Genomic DNA, 25,000 nt, shown 5'->3' with positions numbered 1-25,000 from the left:
AAATTGCACTACGGGAGCCATATCAGGTTGTCAAGCAAACGTTACGATATGCGACAGCTCAAGACCCTGATAATTTGGAAGGATAGTGTCTTCGGGAAAGTTGTTGGGTACGCCAATAACTTACTGACGATGAGTTGCGAAGTTCGAAATTCCTCCACTGGGCGGCGCTAGTGAGCAAGTAAAATTTCAAAACCTCATATCTCAGAATCCCGATAACTTAGGAAGATGGTGTCTTCGGCAAAGTTGATCAGTGTGACATGAACTTACATAAAAATAAACACTTGTTTCGCAATTCTGCCACTAGGCGGCGCTAATGAACATGCAAATTTTAGAAATCTCATAGCTCAGAATCCTGATAACTTAGAAAGTTGGTGTCTTCGGCAAAGTTGATCAGAATGACATAAACTTACATAAAAATAAACACTTGTTTCAAAATTGTGCCACTAGGAGGCGCTAGTGAACTTTTCCAATTTTAGAAATCTCATAGCTCAGAATTCTGATAACTTAGGAAGTTGGTGTTTTCGGCAAAGTTGATCAGTATGACATAAACTTACATAAAAATAAACATTTGTTTCGCAATTCTGCCACTAGGCGGCGTTTACCGGTTTTTTTTCGTCTTTTTTCGACTTTTTGGCGGTTTTTCGGCTTTGCATGTTCACTAACGCCGCCTAGTGGCAGAATTGCAAAACAAGTGTTTATTTTTATGTAAGTTTATGTCATTCTGATCAACTTTGCCGAAGACACCAACTTTCTAAGTTATCAGGATTCTGAGCTATGAGATTTCTAAAATTTGTATGTTCACTAGCGCCGCCTAGTGGCAGAATTGCGAAACAATTGTTTATTTTTATGTAAGTTTATGTCATTCTGATCAACTTTGCCAAAGACACCATCTTTCTAAGTTATCGGGGGGAGCGACACTAGCTTTGCTGAGCCGAAAAACCGCCAAAAAAATCGAAAAAAGACGAAAAAACCCGGTAAACTCCGCCTAGTGGCAGAATTGCGAAACAAATGTTTATTTTTATGTAAGTTTATGTCATACTGACCAACTTTGCCGAAAACACCAACTTCCTAAATTTTCTGGATTCTGAGCTATGAGATTTCTAAAATTTGAAAGTTCACTAGCGCCTCCTAGTGGCAGAATTTTGAACCAAGTGTTTATTTTTATGTAAGTTCTTGTCATTCTGATCAACTTTTCCGAAGACATCAACTTTCTAAGTTATCGGGGGGAGCGACACTAGTTTTGCCAAGCCGAAAATAGCCAAAAATATCGAAAAAAGACGAAAAAACCCGGTAAACGCCGCCTAGTGGCAGAATTGCGAAACAAGTGTTTATTTTTATGTAAGTTTATGTTATACTGATCAACTTTGCCGAAGACACCAACTTTCTAAGTTATCAGGATTCTGAGCTATGAGATTTCTAAAATTTGCATGTTCACTAGCGCCGCCTAGTGGCAGAATTGCGAAACAAGTGTTTATTTTTATGTAAGTTCATGTCACACTGATCAACTTTGCCGAAGACACCATCTTCCTAAGTTATCGGGATTCTGAGATATGAGGTTTTGAAATTTTACTTGCTCACTAGCGCCGCCCAGTGGAGGAATTTCGAACTTCGCAACTCATCGTCAGTAAGTTATTGGCGTACCCAACAACTTTCCCGAAGACACTATCCTTCCAAATTATCAGGGTCTTGAGCTGTCGCATATCGTAACGTTTGCTTGACAACCTGATATGGTTCCCATAGTGCAATTTAGCATCAAATTGTTGCTGGTCCCTCTAGCGGCCAAATTGCCAACTAATCATATGAACCAAAGTTCTAAATGGTAGATCTTATCAAGCCCTAAAACTTTGCCGAAGAAAGTATTGCGTTAACTCTTAACACACCCGAGATAATAGACCACACCCCCAAAATGCCGAAATCCCATAAGCTCTTAGTCTCCTATAACGCTCACCCCTGTCTAGTAGGAGTTCGTTTAATAGGAGTCCGTTTAATAGGAATTCGTTTAGTAAGAGACTCGACTGTATTTTCAATTTTCAGCAATCGTAAAATTCACCTCATTTAACATCTGACCGATTTTCTATGAAATAAAACTATAATGAAAGATGATGTACTGAACAACGAAGCAAGGGTGGTTAAATTTGAACTACGCGTCTTATTTTTTATAGCCTTGTAAAGTTGTCCGTTTATAAATTGAACAGTCCTTACATTTTCTAATATAATATGTACCTGGAGAAAATTTTGAAAGAAACCGAATATAATAAAAAGGAATCTCAAGAAAATTTTCTGACAAAATTCTCACAGGTATATCTTTTAAGAGGTTTTAAACGAAATCCATGGAGGAATTACTGAACAAATCTGTGGAAGGGTTCCTAAAGAAGTCCTTAGATAATTTTTAAAGGACTGTTTTGGAATTTTTGAGGAAAACTCTGGAAAATTTCTGAAGAAATTTATGAGAAATTATCTAGAAAATTCATAGGAAAGTTTGTAAAGGAATCCCTTAGAAGATTTTCTGATGTCATCCCAGAAATAATTCTCAAAAGAATACTTGGATAAAATTTGGACCAAATCTTTAGTTTGTAAAAGATTCCTTGCAGAAAATTCTTAAGGAACCTATTGAAGATTTTCTAATAAAATATTTTAAGAAATATACCTATGGAGGGGCCGGTTTTCCAGTTAGCCAAGTGGTTAAGGCTATGGATCGCCAATCCGGAGACGTTCCTGTCGGGGAATTTTTCTCGACTCCCTGGGCATAGTGTATCATTGTAGTTGCCTCACAATATACAAATTCATGCAATGGCAGGCAAAGAAAGCCCTTCAATCAATAACTGTGGAAGTGCTCAAAGAACACTAAGTTGAAGCGAGGCAGGCCAAGTCCCAGCGAAAAGGTAGAGCCATAAAGAAGAAGAAGAACCTATGGAGAAATCTTTAGGCTTATTTCTACAAACTATTTAGGCTTATTTCTAAGAAATCTTTAGGCTTATTTCTAAAAATTTCTATAGGAATTCATGGAGTACATCGAAAATAACGAAACGGAAGCTCATACATATATGCGCTTCTGATGCACACATCAATTGAACACCTCTAGTTTCTTCATCTAGGCTCATCTAGGGCCTCAAAAGTCTGTTTTTTTTTCATCCCATAGCACGACCTTTTTAATATTGTCGAGAAGTATTATAGGTAAATGTTTGATATGTTGATTTTACTAACTTTGTGTTGTCCACGAGGGCTCACCTGGAAAAATAGAAGAAAACAAAGAGATATTATGAAGTGATTTATGATTTTTTAATCTGGATAAAAGTTAAAAAAAGATATGAATATGGCATAGCTAAGGGATAAAGGCGAAAAATAACATTACACTAGTTTACAGCATTTTGGAACTTGGTTAGCTGATGATCATTTTAAGTGTAGAATCAGTTAGAAAACGTGAAGGAAAAAAATACAGTTGAACGAAAATTTGTTCGACATTCCATACAAGGCTGATGATTAGAAATCGATTTTTGTTCTAAATTTAAGTTAAGTTTTTCCCTCCATATATCTCACTCTCCGTAACTAATGCTCCGTAACTAATCCTTTATTACCGTAATCCGGGGTCAAATTGATCACTTTAAAACAACTTTTGCGGATAACATTAGTGGAATTCCAAACATTGCCAAAAGAATTTCTGTAAAATCAGTACCCAGTGGATCTCCATGGAACCACGTGACAGAATTTTGTTCAACAAATTTAAACTTTAAGTTAAATAACTCCAAATATCATTAAATTGGAAATGCCACTTTGGGGCGAAATTGATCAGTACACAACGCTAGCGTGCGCAGCTTTTTCTTTCTTCTCGCTCATTCTTTTCGATAAACACAAGAAAGAGCGAGATAAAAGAGGTGGCAAGTGCCCCCTCTTTTATCTTTCTCTTTCTCGTGTTTGTTTACGAGAGTGAGTAAGAAAAAAGAAAAAGCTGCGCACGCTAGAGGTATACAATTAAGCATCGGTTGGAAAGGAAAATTTCTTTGTCCGCTTAATTTTGTCCTTCTAAAACCGATTAACGCTTTAAAATCTCACAACTAGTGAATTTATTACTTTAAATGCAAAATTAAATTTTGAAATTTCCCCTTAAACGCCTACAGGTAGGCAATTTAATTTGAAATAAGTGATTACTGTCACAATAAATGACTATTTCAACATAAAATGAACTTTTTTTTTAACTATTTCATGTTCTTATTAGCTACATAACTTTCCAACCAAGGCTCCACAAAAATGTTAAAACAGAGAATTTACGGGAAGTCCTATTAGCAATCGATTGTTTAGTAGCCATAATTTCAGCTAAATGAGTAATACATTTCAAATTCTTCAAAAAAATAAGGCAAAACTAACTTTTTTCTAAAAAATAAAATTCTACACTCATCTCTAGGCATCTACGAATTAGATAACGTAAAAAGTTTAAGATCATTACGACGCTTAAGAGTTCCTAGTATGGAATTACAATGTAGTACCCGAATGATCAATTTCACCCCGCTGATCAATTTGACCCCAGTTTACGGTACCTACTTCTTAATATTCTTCCCAATATTCATCGATACATATAACTAAAGCGTAGTCCTACGTCAACAATATCCCAACTTACTGGTCATGCCCATTCAATTAGGGAAGCTAATCGAACCCCAAAGAAACTTTTCCCATTCATACGCAATGAGTTCCGATCACCCTCAAGTCAATACCCTCGTACGTATCCATGGGCGGATACCATCGTGGTGTGGTGCGGATATCCTTTCTGCACTAAAAGAAGAAGAAAGTAGCAAAGCACCATTCTGCTGCGGCGGCGAAGGTCATTCTAAGACGCAATTGGAAGATGGTTGATTTTGACGTCCTTGAAACGTGTTCTCAGCTGCTCGGTTCCCCCAGCCCACCCTCCGAGAGTAGGTGTATTTGTTTGCTATAAGCTGGAAGAGATTCAGCATGATATATTCAAATTATATTGATTCGGAAAAAATACATTTTTTGCTTCTTTCATTTGGGTGGAAGCGAGAACTGTGAGCTCGAATGCGCGGAGTTGGGAATTTCAATATGAATATACTCTTTGATGATATATCAAGTTTCAACCCACACATAATTATGGTAGCAAGCACTAACCACCTTTCAATCGGTGAAAATTAAATGCCAGTCAAGTACAAGGTGATTTAATTAAAGTTTCATATTGAACGAGGTTCCATATATTGCTCGATCAGATCCAGAATGTAGTATATAGATGCACATCTCACAGTTCGAAAAAAAAACTGTAAATTTATGACGGATCGAATGTAACAAAAGGACCCCGTCATATATGATGGAAATTTTTGTGTGATCTTAAAATTACATTGCAGATATCTGTTAGAAAATATAAAGAAAAATTCCGCTCCAACCGAGAATTCAACTCAGATCCTTGAGGTGTGAGTAGCACACCCGAGCTCTCACGGCTATCTTAGCTTGTTGAAAAGCAAACAGTCAAAGTTAAACTGCTTCTACCATAATGCAAGCATTCCCGACCTGCATAGGCTGCTGCAGAGAGTACTGAGAGAGACAACGAGGAAACCGCCACAGCTGCGAGCAGCCATTCGTTTAGCTGATGACGGAGAGTGGCTGGCATGATTTATGGCAGATGCATGTAAATTTAAGGCGAATATGCTTTAAAATCTGTAAACAAGCCGTCTGACCAGCAGCGGGCTGCTCGGCTGACGTTAAATGTTGGTGATTTACATTTTTCTGCCGCATATTTCAGTTGATCTTTAATTTACGTGCTGTTTAACTTTCATATTTTTTTTGCTGTACTCCAATTAGCCTATTGGTTAAGGTTATGGATCGCCAATCCGGAGACGGCGGGCTCGATTCCCATTTCAGCCGGGATAATTTTCTCGACTCCCTGGCAGAGTTTCCCATTGCTAGCGTTGGCTGCTGAAATCGAAAACAGCCAAGTGATGCTTTTGGCATCTGTTATCACTCTAAAAGTGGTCCCTTCCACGTAGTGCCTAAAGTTTTCAACTGCCAATAGAACTCCGAGGCATTCCTTTTCGGTGGCAGAGTATTTCCGCTGCGTGCTTGACAGTTTTTTGCTGAAATAGCCGATGATCCTTTTTCCTTCTTCGAACTCTTGAAGAAGGGCAGCTCCAACTGCTAGTTGGGATGCGTCCGTTTCTATTATAAATGGCCTTGAATAATCGGGGTTTGATAGAACCGGGGCAGATGTTAAAACTGATTTTAGTTCACTCAGTGCTTCTTGTGCTTCCTCAGACCATTTGAATTTGCGACCCTTTTTCAATAGATCAGTAATGGGTGTCGTTAGATGGCTGTAGCGAGGGATAAATTTCTGATAAAATCCCATTAGACCTAACAATCTTCTAACTTCACGAACCGTTTTCGGTGGCGGATAGTTTAGAATGGGTTCAAGTTTAGCACTGTCAATTGTTAGCCCATTCTCGGTTAATAAATACCCAAGGTATTTTACCTGTTTTCTTATAAATCTGCTCTTTTCGACAGAGATGGTTAATCCAGCGTTTTGTAATCGCTTAGCCACTTCTTCTAGTAGTCTGAAGTGCTCCTCCAGGGTTTCAGTCGCTATTATGATATCATCTAGATATGTGAACACGTTAGGCTCGAGATCGAACCCGAATGCGCGATTCATAAGGCGGTTCATGGTAAATGGCGCATTCTTTAAGCCAAACGGCACCACCTTGAACCGGAATAACCCTTTAGGAGTGCGGAAGGCCGTGTAATCCCTTGACCTCTCGTTTAGTGGGATTTGAAAATATGCGTCCTTAAGGTCTATAACGCTGAAGTATTTTGCCCTCTTCAAACGGTGGAAAATCTCCGCCATGTTCCTCATCGGATATGCGTCCTTTTTCGTAATTGTGTTGATTCGGCGGGAATCAAGGCACACTCTGATTTTTCCATTGGCTTTCCTCACTGGAACTAATGGATTCGCATACTCAGCAACACATTCCTCGATCACATCTAAATCCTTCCAACGCTCTAACTCTGCTTCTATTTGCTCCCATATCTTTGGAGCGTACCGGTACATTGGCAGGTCCTTAAGGTTTGTCCCTTCCACCAATTCGATGTGATGCTCCAACAGCGATGTTCTTCCCAGCTTTCTCTCACTTGTGCATGCGAACTGCTTCAGCACTTCTTTCAGCCTTTTCCTGTCAGCTGTTGAAAGCTCGTGTTCAGTCTCCACCTCCTCTATCAGCTTCTCCGGGTTTTTGGGTAAATCAAGTGTCGGTACGTCCAAAGAATCGTCATCTTCTGGACGTGATTTGATCAAAACCTCCTCTGGCCCTTCAGAATTTTCTAAAAATTGTACAGAAAACGAAATAGGTTCTTTTTTATGTGGAACCAAATCATTTTCAATTTTTAAGTGATTTATTGTAGTTTCTCCTTTTAAATTGGAGGACCATGTTAAATTTAAACCTTTAAATTTATTTTGGTTAGCTATCATGGGTTGGATTTGGAAAGCTTTCCAAAAATCCATTCCCAAAATTAGTGGCTTCTTAATTTCGGGGACTACAAGTGTCGAAATCACTCTGGTCTCATCCCCAAGGGTATACGGTATGTTTACATACCCGAGACAGGTGTGAACCGTGTCATCGGCGGTACAAATCTTGATATTTGATTTTAAAACTTTGAAGCCATGTGCTTCTATTAGGTTCAGTTCGCTGATTACACTAATACCAGCTCCTGAATCCAAAAGAGCCAAAATTTCTGTACCTAAAATGTTTACCTTAATGTGAGGACAAGCACTAGGATTTATCCTTACTTGAAATATCGATGAACTAGTTTCACCTTTCAATCTGGGAATCATTTGCTTCGGCGAGATATTTGGATTCCCTGGCGAACATCTCGCATCTAGTTTGTTGGACGCGGATGGTTTTGTGGTGCTACTAGCGGATGGTTCATTTCGCAGTTCCTTGTGGTGCGACCCATATTACCACAAGCGTAGCAGAACACTCGCTTTGGTTCTCTACAATCCTTCCAAATGTGACCCTCCTTCAGGCAATTCCAACATTTGTTCCTTGGCGTCTAGGATCGAGCCTGTGGTCGACTGCTTAAATTGTGCTGCTGTGGATTATTCCTTGGTTGTTGCTGGGGTTTGTATCCTGTTTGCTGTTTCGGTTTATTCTCCGATGTATGTGGAGGTTTACCCCCAGGTTGTTGCTGCCTGTTCTGTATGGCATACACGTGGGCATCCTCTTCTTCTGAGTCGTAGTCCTCAGAATCGTCCTCAGCTTCCAGATGATGAACCTCTGGTCTCAAATTTTGACCCGTTCTATACAGCGTTTGGTCGTTAGCATCAATTTTGTGATTGATTTCGATCAAATGGTCGAGGTCCTCTATGGTGATGACCGAAAGCTTCGAACGATAGTGGGGTCTCATATTTTCCCATATTAGCTCGAATAGTGTCCTGGACGAAAATGGACGCTCCAAGCACTGGTTTAGTTTCTCAACTTCCGTGACGTACGCGATGAAGGATTCTCCCCGTCTTTGTTTCAGCTCCCTTATTTGACCACGTATGCCCCTATCTCTATTTGGGTTTCCGTACCTAAATCGAATTTCTCCCTCAAACCTTCTCCATGACGTAAATCGGTCTTCCTTGGTGAACCACCAATCATACGCTTCACCTTTCAAGCGATGATGGATGTTCGTCAGCAGTTCCTTCTCTGAAACTCCTTCATGACGGGCAAGTTTTTTCACCCGTGTGAGGAAGTCCTCCACTTGTATTGAACGATTATCTCCTGAGAAATTCAACTCCCAATTCTGGACTCTCGATCGTCGATATTTGCTCCTGTCGATGCTAGGACTCCTACTAGACGAATAGTGTCTTCGATTTCTTCGACCTCTATGGCGTTCTCGGTGCCTTTCACGATCACTCCCACTATCTGAATAGTACCCGTCTCGGCAACTGTCACGATATCTTCTATACTCTCTCGACCTACACTCAGGACTGCTTGATCTTCCTCGGTTCGACATTCGGTGTGCCTTTGTACGACTCGAACTTCTCCTCCCGCTATCGTTTCTGTCGTTGGTTGATCTCTTTCTGAACTCTCGTTCCGAACTAATATCCCTCCTAACTTCCAATTTCCTACTAGTCATCCTATTCTCTGGGCTTCTGTAGAGGCTTCTCTCATGGTGCCGATCAACCTGAAATTCCCTCTTCAATGAAGAATTTTCCAATAGCCCTCTTCCTAAAGTGAACCTTTTCTCTTTCTGCTCATACTCATTCGCTACTACAGTTCCACTGTTCTTCAAATCGTTCCTGATAACTTTCGAATCCGCGATTTCCTTTTTCCTCGTACCTTTACCCTCACACTCACCGCATTTACAATCTCCTTCGAGGCATTTCAATTCAAGTTTGTCGAAATTCAGCGACTCGAATGAACTCCGAATCGACTTGCGTGGTGTCTTCACCAGCGCACCCGGATTGATCAAACGGTATTTTGAATCCCTATCCTTATCTTCGCCCGATTGAGTCTTGGTTTTCGCTATCTCCTCACTAACTTCTCCACCTTTATTTTTGACCGCGGAATTTGGGTCTGGATTTCTCCACGACTCACTAACAGACTCTTTCCTTCCTGAATCTATCTCCTCTTTCTCTTCAAGGTCTTCGCGAACGTGTTGACCTAATTCAATTAGTACACTTTCTATCTGCCCACAAGCTTCCTTTTTCGCTGTTGCTTCCTCCTCATTCTCGACCGAAGCTGTGGCTATCCGAATCAAAAAATGACGTAACCTTGATATCAGACCCCGGTCAAACTTTTTCTGTAGCTGCCCTACGATTTCTTCCACCGCTCCTGTGATTGTCTTTATCTCTTCCGAATACTTGCTAATACCTTCATACGCGATATTGTACTTTCTATCTTCCTTGAACAATCTCCTCAATAATCTCTTCTTATCTTCCAAATTTTCTCTTCGATCAACTGCCTGCTTCCGCAGCCGTAGTTCAAAATCCACTTCCTCCTCCAACAAGTGGTCAACAGTAGGCAGAATATACGGCCCTGCCATTTTCAGTCTATGAATGTACTCGACGTGGATTTCAAGATAACAATTCTAACTTAAAATTCAAATTTGGAACGAATTCTATTAAGATTGGCTAAATTCAATACGAATGTGTAACAAAGTAAATCAATTCAAGTTTACATTAACTATATAATCCCAATTCACTTCAAAAACCGTTCAATTCAATTCAGATCTTATTACCTAAAATTATATTCAATTCAAACTTAAAGCTAGGAAATTAAAAAAAAAAAGAATAAAAAACGAAAATACGAATGCAAAGGAAAAAACGCTAAAAATAAACCAGTTTGAAAATTCAACTCAAAATTCAAAGACCTAATGCTATAAAGATGCTATAAAATTTAAAATCGACCGGAAATGTTAATAGGAAATTCAAATTCAGTGCTGCTAAAGCAAGTTTCAATTCAATATTATTTCAACCGCTGAAATTTTCTAAAGCTTTTTGACGTTGGGCGCCAAATGTAACCGTTCAAGAACTCAACCGAGGTTTTTTGTAAACTTTCGGTGGCTTTAGCGCCACTCTCGCTTGCGAGAGACCACCAGTCTGTTGATTTGCCCGACTTTGCTGAGACAAGTCCTCAGGGGTTATTCGAACGGCTGTTTTTGACTCACCAAAACAAAATGACCGAACTAGACACTTTCTCGACCGCTAGAAAAACGCCAAACTTTCGCTCTAAGATCACCAATCTTATTATCCAAATTACCCAAACCTTTGTCGACTTAAACTCGCTCAAACACAATCGCAAACTCGAATGAAAATTAGAAGTCCGGCGGCTCAATTAGCCCAAACGAAAAACGGAAACGGAAACGTAAGAAAAAGGGAAAACTTTCAGTATTCAAAAACGGGATCAAACTAAGTCTCGGAACTTCAACTTTACAATTACTTTTATTGAACCTTTCTCATTCGGGTTGGACTATTTTATGGTAGTGGGAAATGGGAAAAACTATTCATGGCCATGAAAAAACTACCACATACCTGCGCAGGATTTTGGGTGTCGTTGACTCGAAGCGGCGTGTTCTACGATGCGATGTTCGACTCGATGAGCTTCCGGCGGGGTGCCGGCGAAGAAGTCTTGGTCGAACTCGAAGAATTGCTAACGGCCTGCTAGCAGCGTTCCTCGCTCGATGGCGGCGAGAAGCGGACCTGAGCTCGTGCTAAGATGGCCGATATAAAGTTGCGGTGGGAAGTGGCGGCTGGACGGAGGCCTTCCGATTTTCTTTAGGGAGAGCTTTCCGCCGACAATTGGTCGCGGATTTCCCGGGACGGTCTTCCGGACCGACACTAGACCCAACGACCCGGCTTCACGTACCTTTCCGTTATGACCGAGCGAGGAATAGTGCCGACCTTCGGACTGTACGGAAAGGGACACGCTTTTGGCGACGTGAACCCAATCCGAGCTCTCCTTGACTCCCGATCCACAGGGGTTGTAACGGTGGGTGGATCTTATACAACGGTTGATTGGCGACCGTTGGAGAATATCGCTCGTCTTACTGGCGATCTTCACTTCCCCCGTTTGACTGCCTATGCTAGGCGGGCCTTAGCGGATGCACGAGCTCCTTTCAAACTAATCACGGTGTCTTGCACAGCACCACAAAAGCCCCAAACGACTCCGCTTGTCGAAGGTTCGAATTCCAGCCCGTACCAAAAAAGCGCCCAGGCGCTTTTTTGTACGATTTTAAAATAAAACACTAGAATAGTGTTCGCGTGGAACAACGGAGACTACGTCTCAAGCTTTACTAAAGGTTAACTAGAGCACAACTCAACTTAACTGAAAATTTACTGTAATCGCGATAACCACTATTCTCCAGCCGATATGCGAGCGAAGTGATCGAGCTTAAGTCGTCTTTCTATTACGAAACCTAACTCTAACAATTCCCCTATTATCTTCTGCAATTGCGCCAATGGCAAATTCAAATGGCGACATAAGAAATTGGCGCTTGTCTAGGTTCGTCAAGATGGTGATAATGAGATACATATATTCAGGAGCCATTGCTGCACTCACTACGTCTTATTATGGTATGGTTATAGCCGAGACACAAACCAGTCGACATACACAAATTTACTTCTAACGTGGACAGTCACAAGCAAAGTCAGGTTATGTTTCAATCTAATCCAAATGCTTTTCGTCTATGAATTTAAACTTCAATTTTGTAACAAAAATAATTCAACTATTTACTAAATACAATTATTCAAAAATAATTTTGCTTAAAAAGAGAAAAACGTCAAAGCGTTTTTCTGATAATTAATTTCGATTAAGCAATTGTATTAACTCAAGAATTTATTTCAATTTATACTCTTAAATAGAAACTATATACACATTTAACGCAATTCAAAGCAAATCTAAACGAAATTTATTTTACTTAAAAAGACAAAAACGTCAAAACGTTACAATGTGTACATAAATGTGACAGCGAGCCTCACACCAAATTGGCTTCCAGCTCTTCAAAATCGCAGTGTGCTTCGCTGTTAGGAGGCTCACGAAAATCTGGTGGGTACGAGCTAGGCACATAGCTCCCGGGGAGCTCGTCTCATGCGCTGCGTGAGCTGTTGGTATCTAATGTGAAAAACAACTTCTTGGTAACGAAGAACCTCAACAACTTTTTTCCGTACACAACACAATTGTCTGGTTGGTCTATGCGATACGACTAGGGACACTCAATGCAAAGGTTTACGTTTCAATTCTCGTTCGTTTAGGAAGTTTTTGTCGTGACATTTTCTAATTTAAGGACAAACGTCATGAAATCCCGCTTCAACAGTACATCAGAACTTCAAACGCACAAATCTCTCGAAGCAAACAACAGTGCATTTTATTATTCTGTTCTTGCTCACTTGTAATAAGCTTAAAATAAGAAGCTCAGGTGCGCTGGTATTGTTTACGAAGAGATTTGTGCCCTCGAAATCGTGAGTAGGTGTCAAAGTAGGCCATTGTGGCGGCCATTTTGAGATTCTAACAAGTCTGTCCTTAATCAGCGCATGAGACGAAGCTCATGAGACATATCTTGAGAAAAATGAGGCGCACAACTTTCAGTCTCAAAATGTACTTTGCTCCTGGGAGCTTGCCTGCAATGTGGCTCCCATTCTTCATTACACCAACAAAGCAAGCCATGAAAATGTTTGACACTTCTGAGGTCATTTTGACAGACGACACACATGCAGGAAAAAGACGGATCATATATTCTACTTTATCGATCTTGTTGCCGTCCTTTTCATGCTATTGTTGCATCTGTCAAAATGACCTGTGAATTGTCAGTCATTTTTAGGTTAGGTTCGTTGGTGTAATAAAGAATACATGGGACTACAGCACGTGTACATCAACTCTGCTCCCTGGACATAATGTATTATTGCCCTTGCCTCACAATATACAAAATCATGCAATGGCAGGCAAAGAAAGCCCTTTAACTAATAGAAGTGCTTAAGAACACTAAGTTGAACCGAGGCAGGTCAAGTCCCAGTAGGAACGTAGATACATAAATAAGAAGAAGAAGAACCAATCTTTATTAATACAGTCATCGCCATTATTCTTCGTGTTAGCGTTTTTTGGTCATCAAATTCGCATGTTGTGAACAATCCTCAGTAAAGAATTTTAGAATGACCATATAGCTGTGAGGTTGGTGTAACATGCTAGAAATAGGGTCTGGGACCATTTGGGCAAGAGCACCTATTTTGGGCACTTGCTGCTATAACTTAGTCAATTTTGAACCGAATGACTTGATTTTTTAGACACGATCAGATACACACAATATCTAGCCATGATCAGAAATGTAAGTCAATCGGTTTGAAATTGACAGAGTTATAGCAGCAAGTGCCCAAAATAGGTGCTCCTGTCCAAATGGTCCTAGACCCTAGTTTACAAAAATAATAAACTACGGAAAAAAAATATACGTGAATATCATTGGCATTTTTCAAAGGTAGTTCGTGACATTTACCTTAAATATTCGAAAAATAGCGGTTTTTCCGTGGGTTTTCCGTGACTTTCTTCCAGAACTGGTCTAGCCGCACAAGTTTTTCATATTCCATATTCTCAGGCTCAGCTTCTAAAACGAGCTATAGGTGATTGAATTTAGATATGACGAAATGAATTTTTTGCAACTTGGGGACTGTCCATTAATTACGTAAGGGTTTATAGGGGGAGGGGGGGTTTGAAAAATCTTACGAGCCATACAAAAATGTTTGAGCTCTCATACAAAAAATCTTACAAGGGGGGGTGGGGGTGTCGAAAAATCGTAAAAAATCCCTTACGTAATTAATGGACAGCCCCTTGGCACTATAATATTGCATTTTACACTTGCCGTTTGAGTGCCACTACGGCCTACTTTTTCTCACTATAAAATCAATTGCATTATGATTCATAATGCAACTCATTTGGGTTGCATTATGAATCATATTGCAATTGTTTGGCCAACAACCTGTGTTACCACGTCAAGAGCTTGAAAAACTGTGACGGTTATATCACAGCTTGCTTGATTCAAGTTTTGTGTCTAGCTTGATGGAACACGTGGGTGATCCCGTTCAACCACCAGGAAGCATGATGATACTGATGGAAATGATCATAGAACAGTGATTATTTTTTCTCATTGCAAAAAATGTTGTATGCAACTCGTTGCAAAACTCAATTTTTATAGCACTCGTCATATTTATCCAACTCGGCAAGCCTCGTTGGATAAATGTACGACTCGTGCTGTAAAAATCATCATTTTGCAACTCACATGAATAACTATTTCAGCACTGACTGGGGATCCCCAGATAGAGAAGTTTGAAACTTTATTTGACGACTAGCGCCACCTAGCAGCGAAAGTATAATGTTGAATCACCACATAGCTCTTGACTTCCTGAAGAGCTTTGCCGAAGAAGCCACTTTTCTATCTGCTCTGGATCCCGAGAAGTTTGAAACTTTACTTGATGAGTAGCGCCACCTAGCGACGAAATCACAAACTAATTGTTGAATCGCCAGATTGCTCTTGACTTCCTGGAGAACTTCGCCGAAGACGGCACATTTCTATCTGCTCTGGATCCCGAGATTGAGAAGTTTAAAATTTTACTTGGCAACTAGCGCCACCTAGTGACGAAATCACCAGCTAAATGTTAAATCACCAGATAGATCTTGGCTTCCTTAAGAACTTTGACGAAGACGACGCTTTTCAATCTGCTGTGGATCCCCAGATAGAGAAGTTTGAAACTTTACTTGACGACTAACACTACCTAGCTGCCAAATCAGCAACTTATTGATGAATCACCAAATAGCTCTTGACTTCCTGAAGAACTTAGACGAAGACGAAACTTTTTTTTATCTGCTGTGGATCCCGCGATAGAGAAGTTTGAAATATTACTTGACGACTAGCGCCACCTAGCGACGAAATCATGAACTAAATGTTGAATCACCAGATAGCTCTTGACTTCCTGAAGAACTTCGCCGAAGACAACACATTTCTATTTGCTCTGGATCCCGAGATAGAGAAGTTTAAAATTTTGCTGGACAACTAGCGCCACCTTCACAGCTAATCGCGTTCGGTTATTTTTACCGAAATCTCAACCCTGAGCGTTCGGTAATGGGGTTTCAACGAAATTGTGTAAAAAATAAACTTTGTCAAACTCTAACGAACTTCGGTAAAAGTTGCTACCTTTACCGATTTATTTTCCTGTAAAACAAACTTAACGGTTGAGATTTTGGTGAAACATTACCGAACTCGGAGATTTTTTTCTAACTGTGTAGTGACGAAATCACCGAAATGTTGAATCACTAGATAGATCTTGACTTCTTGAAGTATCAACTAAATGTTGAATCCCCACATAGCTGTTGACTTCCTGAAGAACTTTGCCGAAGAAGCCACTTATCTATCTGCTCTTGATTCCGAAATAGAGAAGTTTGAAACATTACTTCACACGCGTCGTTCGTATTTCACGGCTCACGTTATTTGTCAGCCATTAGCAAGGAACCGAGATAGTCGAATCCTTCTACCACCTTGAAAGTATCTGCATCAATCGTAACTTTGCTGCCAAGGCTTGCCCTGTCTCGCTTAGTTCCACCTACCAGCATGCTCTTTGTTATATTTAGCCGCATTTACCACCAGTTCGGTTTGTGCTGTTTCACGTTTCAGGCGGATGTACAGTTCTGCCACCGTTCCAAATTCTGCAATAATATCCATGTCATTCGCAAAACAAACAAATTAGCCGGATTTCATGAAGATCATATCCCGGCCAGTGTTGGTAAAAACTCAAATTCTCAAATCTCATGCTTGAGTTGTTTCACGCGCGATTTTTGACTCGCCAAACTTACCGCTGACAAAATCATGCATGAGTTGACTCGCGATTTCACTCATTGCGTTATTTCTTGGTGTTCTTATTATTTACATCGAAGTTTTTAGGATTATATGATAGAACAAAAGCAATTCTATCGTGCAACAACATTGGATGCCGTTCAAATTGATTTGGATTCGTTTTACAAGCGAACGAGATTTCGGCGCTTGACTCTAGAGAGCGAGATTTTGCATGGAAATCTCGCACGTGAGAAAATGATTCAGAATCGCGCGCGAGTTTGAGCATGAGTGTGATTTTACCAACACTGATCCCGGCAGTTGAGCCCGACTGGTCGCATTACAGCTTCCAGGGCGATGTTGAATAGTAGGCAGGAAAGTCCATCACCTTTTCGTGTTCCCAGTTCTTGACTACTATCCGACGTGACCAACCATCGTGGCTTGAGCGACGGTCTAGGCGACGGTAGTACTCGCGTTGGAGCTGCGCATGAAATTCGTCTTTGCCATCATGCCTTTTTGAGCTTGTAGGGCTATTACGCGAGGCGAATAATAGTGTCCCGTGGTTACTTGGATGCTTCCGAAGTGAGGGCTGTGCTATATTTTTGATTTGTGATTGTTTTGTAATTATTATCTAAGGGCCGATTTCTTCACCTCAGCTTAACCGGTAAGCCAGGCTTACCCATATAATTAAATCTGGTTTAACGCTTAAGCCAGGGTGAAGAAATCGGCCCTAACTGTTTGTAATAATAATAACAATCGAAGAGATAATGAGTTCTATAGTAAGGGCAGAATATATATATATATATATATAAGTGACATAATGCACTTGACAAACACGCTAACGCCGCTCAGCACTAAAGTGCATAATTTCCAGACTACACCAAAAATGTGTAACCCTTGCACATTCACAAAATCAGCTCCTGTGTTCGCAAAATCGTTAAATTCGCAAAAAAATTTGTACAGCTATCTAGCTAGGTTTACTAGTGACCTTGGAAAAAAAATATCGACATTTCGCATCTAGACGAGTGTACGAAGTGTTTTCGAGAATGTGTAACTGTAACACATTTTTGTGTGGTCTGGAAATTATGCACTTATAAGTAGGGCTTACACATTTTAGTGCTGAGCGGTTTTACTGTGAAGACTTTTCGGTACACCAACTGCACCGCAATGCACGATCTGAAGACTTTTAAAGAGTGTCTTCTATCCTGTAGTACGGTATGAGGATGCAAAATGGTCAAAAAAGCTCCAACTTAACCCTCTACAGGAAACCTTAAATGATGGTTCATTTCGGAAACCTGGGGTCCATTTGGACCCCAAATTTGTTCTTCTATATCTCATGATCCTGACTCATTACAAGATCGGTGTATTCAGCAAAGTTGTTGGGTTGGGCAAGGACTTCTTCTTCTTTTGTATGGCTCTACGTTCTCACTGGAACTTGGCCTGCCTCTCTCCAACTTAGTGTTCTTTGTGCACTGCCACAGTTATTAATTGGAGGACTTTCTTTGCATGCCATTCTTCATTACACCAACGAACCTAACCTCAAAATGACTGACAATTCTCACGTCATTTTGACAGATGTATCATGAGCATGAAAAGGACGGCAACAAGATCGATAAAGTAGAATATATGATCCGTCTTTTTCGTGCATGTGTGTGGTCTGTCAAATGACCTGAGAATTGTCAAACATTTCCATGGCTAGCTTTGTTGGTGTAATGAAGAATTGCTTGGATTTTATATCTTGTGAGGCAAGCACAATGATACACTATGCCCAGGGAGTCGAGAAAATTTTCCCGACCGGAACGGGAATCGAACCCGCCGTCTCCGGATTGGCGATCCATAGCCTTAACCACTAGGCTAACTGGAGACCCCAGGAGGGCAAGGACTTACAAATGCTAGACCATTTAATTCGGAATTTCATATATAGGTGGCGCTAGTGAGCATGTAAGTGTTAAGTATGTGAGCACATATATATCAAGATCCTCACCATATAGAAATTTGGTGTCTTCAGCAAAGTTGTGTATTGGGTAAAGTCTTTACTAATGATGGACCGTTTGTTTGAAAATTTCACACATACACGGCGCTACAGAGCGTGCAAAGTGATACCTAGAAATATGGTATCTTCGGCAAAGTTGTTGAGATGCTCAAGGACTGGCAGATGCTGGTCCGTTTGATTCGATACTTCACACACATAGGTGGCGCTAATGAGCATGTAAGTATTAAGTATATGATCACATTTTTATCGCCCGACACGAATGCACCCTTCAGGTGTAAAGTGTCGAAAATACATTAACAAACATAACAACATCACATTTTTTATCAGGATCCTGTTCATATAGAAATTTGGTGTCTTTGACAAAGTTGCTTATTGGGTCAAGTGTTTACCAATGATGGACCGATTGTTTGAAAATTCCACACATAGATAGCGCGACTAATCGTGCAAATTTTATAATTCATGTATCTCAGGTTCCTGAGCACCTAGAAAGAGGTTGTCTTCGCCAAAGTTGTTGGGTTGGTCAATGACTTACAGATGATGTGCCGTTTGATTTGAAACTCCACGTATAGGTGGCGTTGCTGAGCATGCATATTTCATATATCTCATATATCACAGATACCACCTAGTGGTGGAATTTCAAATCAATCGGTCCATTATCTGTAAGCGCTCGACTTACTGAGCAACTTTCCCGAAGACGTGACGCTTCTACAAGCTCTAGATCTTCCGATAATTTCGTTTTAAGACATTATATTACTAAATTTTTAATGTCAAATTGCGCCATCTAATGGGAAAATTTCGAATTAACCAATTCACTGCCAGGTGGCGCTTGATCTACCGAACAAATTTGACGAAGACATAAATATTCTAAAACAACAGAATAAAAAGATATAGAGAATTCAATTTGGGGTCCAAATGGACCCCAGGTATACAAAATCGCCCGGTTCAACTTTGACATGGAACAAAAATCAACGTATGTCATGAAATGAAATAGAACTAGGGCTAGTTTGAAGATATTGCAAAAACAAAGTCAATGTGTAGGGTCTTGTACCATTTGGGCAGGTGTACCTATTTTGGGCACTTGCGCTATAACTCAGTCAATTTCAAACCGATTGATTTGAATTTTTGTACAGAGTTAGATACTATACGTTCCTAACTCTATGCAGAAATTCAAATCAATCGTTTTGAAATTAACTGAGTTATAGCGGCAATTGCCCAAAAACTTAAGTGCCCAAATTAGGTACACCTGACCAAATGGTATAAGACCCTATTACCAAACTTGTTTGCCATTACTCCAAGGTTTTCTGGGGTCCAAATGGATCCCAGGTATCCATTAGAGGGTTTATTACTGTGGAAGTGTTCATAAATTACTAAGCTGAGAAACAATTAGGGTAAATGATCCGATTATGGAGCAGTTAAGCACTGGGTACTTGTTTAAACCACAATTGTATCGCCTCAAGCAAACTTTTTACATGGATTGAATTGAAAATAATAAAATCCATCCTTAATTTACGGGGAAATAACGAAATATTGCCACTTTGATGTTGTTATGAGCATTTTATTCGTTTTTATCTGGAAGAACATTGTGTTCTTATTGTTGCGGTATTTGCTCCTATTGTTGCGGTATCCCATTGAAATCATATGAGATACCGCAAAAATAGGATCACTACCGCAACAATAGGAACACAGCAGCAAACACATTAAGGAAAATATTTTTTTAAAGGTTTTTGGGTGAATCTTAAGCAAACAAATACATCTATACCTGGGGAATGCGAATAGAATCAAAACGGTTGTCAATATATCTCCATGCACCGCTGTCAAAATATCTCCGTCGAACTGTCACAGCTCCAACAGCTACTGTTCTTATGTGATTCCACCCGTCAGAAAAGTATTCCAACAATATTTTTTCTGAACAAGTCAAACAAGACATGACGAAGTTCTCTGGGTGACGTGGAAAGCAAGGCAAATAATAAAAACTGTTATTAGTGCATTGTAGTTTATTTTGAAACGACGATATATTAAAATGTCCACCGCAATTAGGAATGGATAAACTTTGAACAAGAGAAACATTTTGGAGTTATGGGGAGATTAATCATGTTTATCTTTTTCAAACAGCGTCGCGACGGTGTGTTTGACAATTGCGTCGACGGTGGTGGTGGCATGAAAATTAAACACTCGTGCGTGTTTTCAAACCGAGCGTCAAAAGTGTGTTGGTGTGCGTTAGTTAACTTGAAAAATAAAACCGTTTCTATTCGCAGCCTCCAGATCTATACATACATACATCTATTAAGAATACCCTTTGGTAACATTTCAGTCGAAAAAGTGCTCAATTGCCATCACCACAACATTAGGTACTACCACAACGATGGGAACAATTACCCTAGTTTTTTCTTCTATCTGCACTGATGAGATTTTTATCTTTTCATGTCGGGATCAACGCTTCCCTTTTGAAAGAATAATTCACATTTTCATGGCGAGATGAACCAGCCGAGGACTGAAAATCTCGATAATAAAGATAAATAATAATAATAATGATAATAATAATAAAAACATTTTCATGAGTTTATCGGGTGGGAGTGGGATTTGATCCCAGGTCCTCGGCGTGATAGTCAGGTTCGCTCCAGTAGTCAGGATATTTCAACAGAAGAAGAAGTTGAGAAACTGTGTTGGAGCGAAATTATTTTATAATACATGAGATTACTCTAAGCCATACACTGCCGTTGTCCCATGTAGTATGGGAATCCCGTATAAAATGGGACAGTTATGCGTAGAACGCCAGTACAATAAAACGCAAGAACACAAATCTCTACTCCTCTTAATTTTCCATATCTTGACACAAATGGTTCCTCAGTCCCCAGCTAGAGTAAATATAGACCCGACGCTGGGGACCGTCCATTAATTACATATTGACTATTTTCGACTGTTGAATTTTTACTCTAGGAGGATGGCTTACCAGTCTTGACAAAATAAAAATACAGTCAGGTCTTTTTTTACGCGGTTTTCATTTACGCGGCTCTATACAAAAAAAATCATCGTCTTATTTTTGCATGATTCGTCGAGAAATGGTGAGACTTTTCTTACGCGGTTTTTCGAATTTTGAACTGAGTTTTTTTACGCGGTACATATCCCCCGGGTAAAAAAAAACCTGACTGTACTGCTATTTTATCTTGTCCAAGATAAAATAGCAGTATTTTTATTTTTGTCAAGACTGGTAAGCCATCCTCCTAGAGCATTAATTACATAAACATAACAGGGGGACTAGGGTGGCCCACACTTATATGAAAAACAAAAATTTCAAAAAATGCCAAGTCTTACCTCCTAAATCAGTTGTGTTGGACTCCCAGAAGCTACGTTCAAAATTTGAGCAAAATCAATTAAGCCTAAGGGGGCGCTCAAAACGCTTGAAGTTTGTATGGGAAAACTTGGCCAAATATATGCAGATATTTTAAGTTTTCGAATTTTGCCGCTAGGTGGCGCTGTACGCGCTCAATAAATAAACCCTTTTGTATTATTGTAGGTGACTATATGCCAAAGAACTTTGTCGAAGACCGCGAAGTGATCCGACGGCTGGGCAAAAAGTTATACCCTAGGCAAAGTGAGGCAAAGTATTCAGATTTCATTATTGATATTATTCCTTTACATGTATTGGAAAAACAACAATAAAGTTTATCCTCACTTTACCAAGGGTATAACTTTTTTCACAGACGTTGAATCACTTTGCGGTTTTCGACAAAGTTGTTTGGCATATAGTCACCTACAATAATACCAAAGGGTTTGGTTATTGAACGCTTACAGCGCCACCTAGCGGCAAAATTCGAAAACTTAAAATTTCTGCATACATTTGGCCAAGTTTTCCCATACAAACTTCAAGCGTTTTGAGCGCCCCCTTAGGCTTAATTGATTTTGCTCAAATTTTGAACGTAGCTTCTGGGAGTCCAACACAACTGATTTAGGAGGTAAGACTTGGCATTTTTTGAAATTTTTGTTTTTCATATAAGTGTGGGCCACCTTAAGGGGGACCCATGGGGGAGTAGTGATTTTCAAATCTCTCCCTCATAGTTTATTTTTTCTTAATTTCAAAAAAAAAAACATCTCATACTGTGCGAAGAAAGGATACAATTTCGTGCCAACAAATTGTTACGTAACTGATGAACAGTCCCCTGGTTGTCCTTTCTATTTTCCTCCTCGATTATGCGGCAGTCAGGTTCCCGTCTAAAGCCCCAAAGGCGCCATTTCCGACAAACTGCTGCTTCTGCAGAACATTCTCATCCGCGTCGCACGCACACCAACACAGGAGAAGCGTCTGACGTAGGAAAACATAGCACCTCAAGGACGAAACTCGCATAAATCCGCAGCCTTCACATTGATTGTGTTAGACCATCAGCAAGAACCTTGCCCAACCCGCCTAACCTACCCACCCACCCACATGAATGGGCGGCTATCACAACCAACGAGAGCCAGACGTCTCGTCCCATCCCCTCAGCCCCAACATCATCAACGTCTGCCAACCAGCACCGCCAAAAACGGGCAAAACAGCGACCCCCACTACTACTCTCATTGCTTGCTGCTAGCTCTAAGCTGTTTTCGTTTTCGTTGGTGGCACGTGTCCTTTTTTGGCGGTAGCGAGAGCACCGTGGGAATTTCCCGGGACGATAAAAAATGTTCTTCTACCAGGAGCGAAGAAGCTTCGGCAGTAGCTAGGAACAGCGACTCGCCGCGAACCAACAACATTAGAAAGCGAGAGCGATGCGAGAAGGAGGAGGGTCTTCCTTCGTTCCCAACAACACCCAAAGCGTGAAGCATAAATTTTGCCGGCTTTCGGTGTTTGGCTGTGTCGTATCGTGGCGATGCGATGTAGTACGCAGTCCGGGCCGTTTTGATCCTTTGGGCTGCTTTGGGTGTTCTATGTAGTAATTTATGCGGAATTCCATTTCACCCGAGCAGCATAAAAGACAGGAAGGACGTTTTCCAGCGGCAACGACCCGACACGCACACATACCATACGGCGATGACGACGACGACAACAACGACCGCTTGCCGGTCGTTACTCGACTACACGATGCTGCTGAGCTATCCGGGGCGCATGCGCTCGATTGGGAACCACTGCGGAGAATAGCGGTTTGTTTCCTACACTGAGGTAAAAACACTTAACGAATTTAATAAGTCGCAGTTTATGAGTAGACAGACATATCTGGTTGGAATTGTCCAGACTATTTATTGATGTCACTAATCGATTTTTTTTTATTTTGTCGCCATTGATTGGATAAAAAAAAATCATTTTGCGTAAACGGAACACCAATTCGAAAAAAATACGACTTCGGTAAGTTTTTCATTCTATCACAGAGAAATAGACGTCTCATCGATCACTTTTCTGACGGTTGATGCAAATTTTCGGTAGTCTTCCTGGGATTCTTCAGGCAATTTCTGCTGAGAATCCTCCAGGAATATTTCGAGGACTCCCAACAGCAATTACTAAAGAAATCACAGCTGAGTTTTTTTTTTTGAGAAATCCCAACAAGAAATCCTGAAAATATCTAAGTAAGGAAAACCGGCAGTAAACCGTAGCAGGAATCTCGGCTGACAGACCGAAAGAAATTCCTTAAAATTCCTTAGAATCTTTGAAGAAATCACAAAAAGGATTTGTACAGTAATCCTTGAAGAAACCTCTGGAGCAATCTCTGCAATAATTTCTAGAAAAATCCCATCAGACATTCGTTGAAGAATTTCAAGAGAATTCCCAAGAATTTCTGAAGGTATTCCAAGAGAGATTCCTAGAGAAATCCTTGGAGAAATCCATACAGGAATAACTGAAGCAATTTTTGGAGGAATCCTTGGAGAAATCCATGAAGGAACTCCAGCAGGAATATCTAGCAGGGACCAATAGAGCATTCCTAGAGAAATTCCAAAAGGAATTCTCAAAATATATCTCCAGCAATTTATTATGCAATTCGTCTTGGAATACTTTTAGCAATTACTGCAGGAATGTCTTCAAGAATACCTACTAGAATTTGTTCGGGATATCTTGCTGAGATATCTCCAGCATTGTTTACAGGAATATCTACTATAACCCGAGCAGAGGAGAATAGCAAATTAATAACTGTGAAATAACATAACCTGTTTTTATATCTTGTTTTGTTATTATTATATTATCATGGCATTGCTTCTCCATAACATCTTTTGTTGGACAATCTTATTTTGTTATGTTCACGGTATTGGTATGCATTCATCGAATAACATATGAATAATATGTTTTGTTGTAAAACAAATTTAATTATTATTGTAGCATTGAAAGTGCACGAACAATTGATAATCAATAGCACAAAAATAACATGTATTGATATCAATACTACATCATTCGAGATTTACATTGGGTGAAGGAATCTGTGATGGGGAGCTTATGCATATTCTCTCATCAGTTACACTTTCTCTTTTTTGTGAAATTACATCCTAACTATAACAGAGCCGATTTCTCAGCTTAGTATGTTATAAGAACTTTGACAATTATGACGTGTTTTTATATGTTCCATTTCCCGAGCAGAAGAAAATATCAACAGGCTAATAAAATATGTTATTTTGGCATAATAACTGTATAATAAAATCAGTATTTTTTATGTTATTAACACATCTTATTATGTTATAAACTTGTCTGTCATAAGCGGCAAAATAACAAAAATCATAACAAAAGAATGTTCCTGGAAGACTAATTCAATAACATGTTTTGTTAGTTTC

General features: G+C 40.0%; 1 protein-coding gene across 2 annotated transcripts in view; it reads right to left on the bottom strand.

Annotated features, from left to right (window-relative positions):
• The window catches only part of LOC109402030 (b(0,+)-type amino acid transporter 1), a 230,332-nt gene that overhangs the window by 71,152 nt on the left and 134,180 nt on the right, over nucleotides 1–25,000 (bottom strand). Inside the window, exon 2 of one of the 2 annotated variants that reach the window (XM_062857103.1) lies at nucleotides 3,205–3,228. The exons of the other annotated variant lie outside the window; for it this stretch is intronic. Coding sequence (XP_062713087.1) covers nucleotides 3,205–3,228 — 24 coding nt within the window. The remainder of the gene's footprint in view (nucleotides 1–3,204; nucleotides 3,229–25,000) is intronic. 2 annotated transcript variants of the gene reach the window in all.

This window comes from Aedes albopictus, chromosome 3, assembly GCF_035046485.1.
Source record: "Aedes albopictus strain Foshan chromosome 3, AalbF5, whole genome shotgun sequence".
NCBI classification, from domain to species: domain Eukaryota; kingdom Metazoa; phylum Arthropoda; class Insecta; order Diptera; family Culicidae; genus Aedes; species Aedes albopictus.
This window is presented reverse-complemented; position numbering and strand designations above follow the sequence as displayed.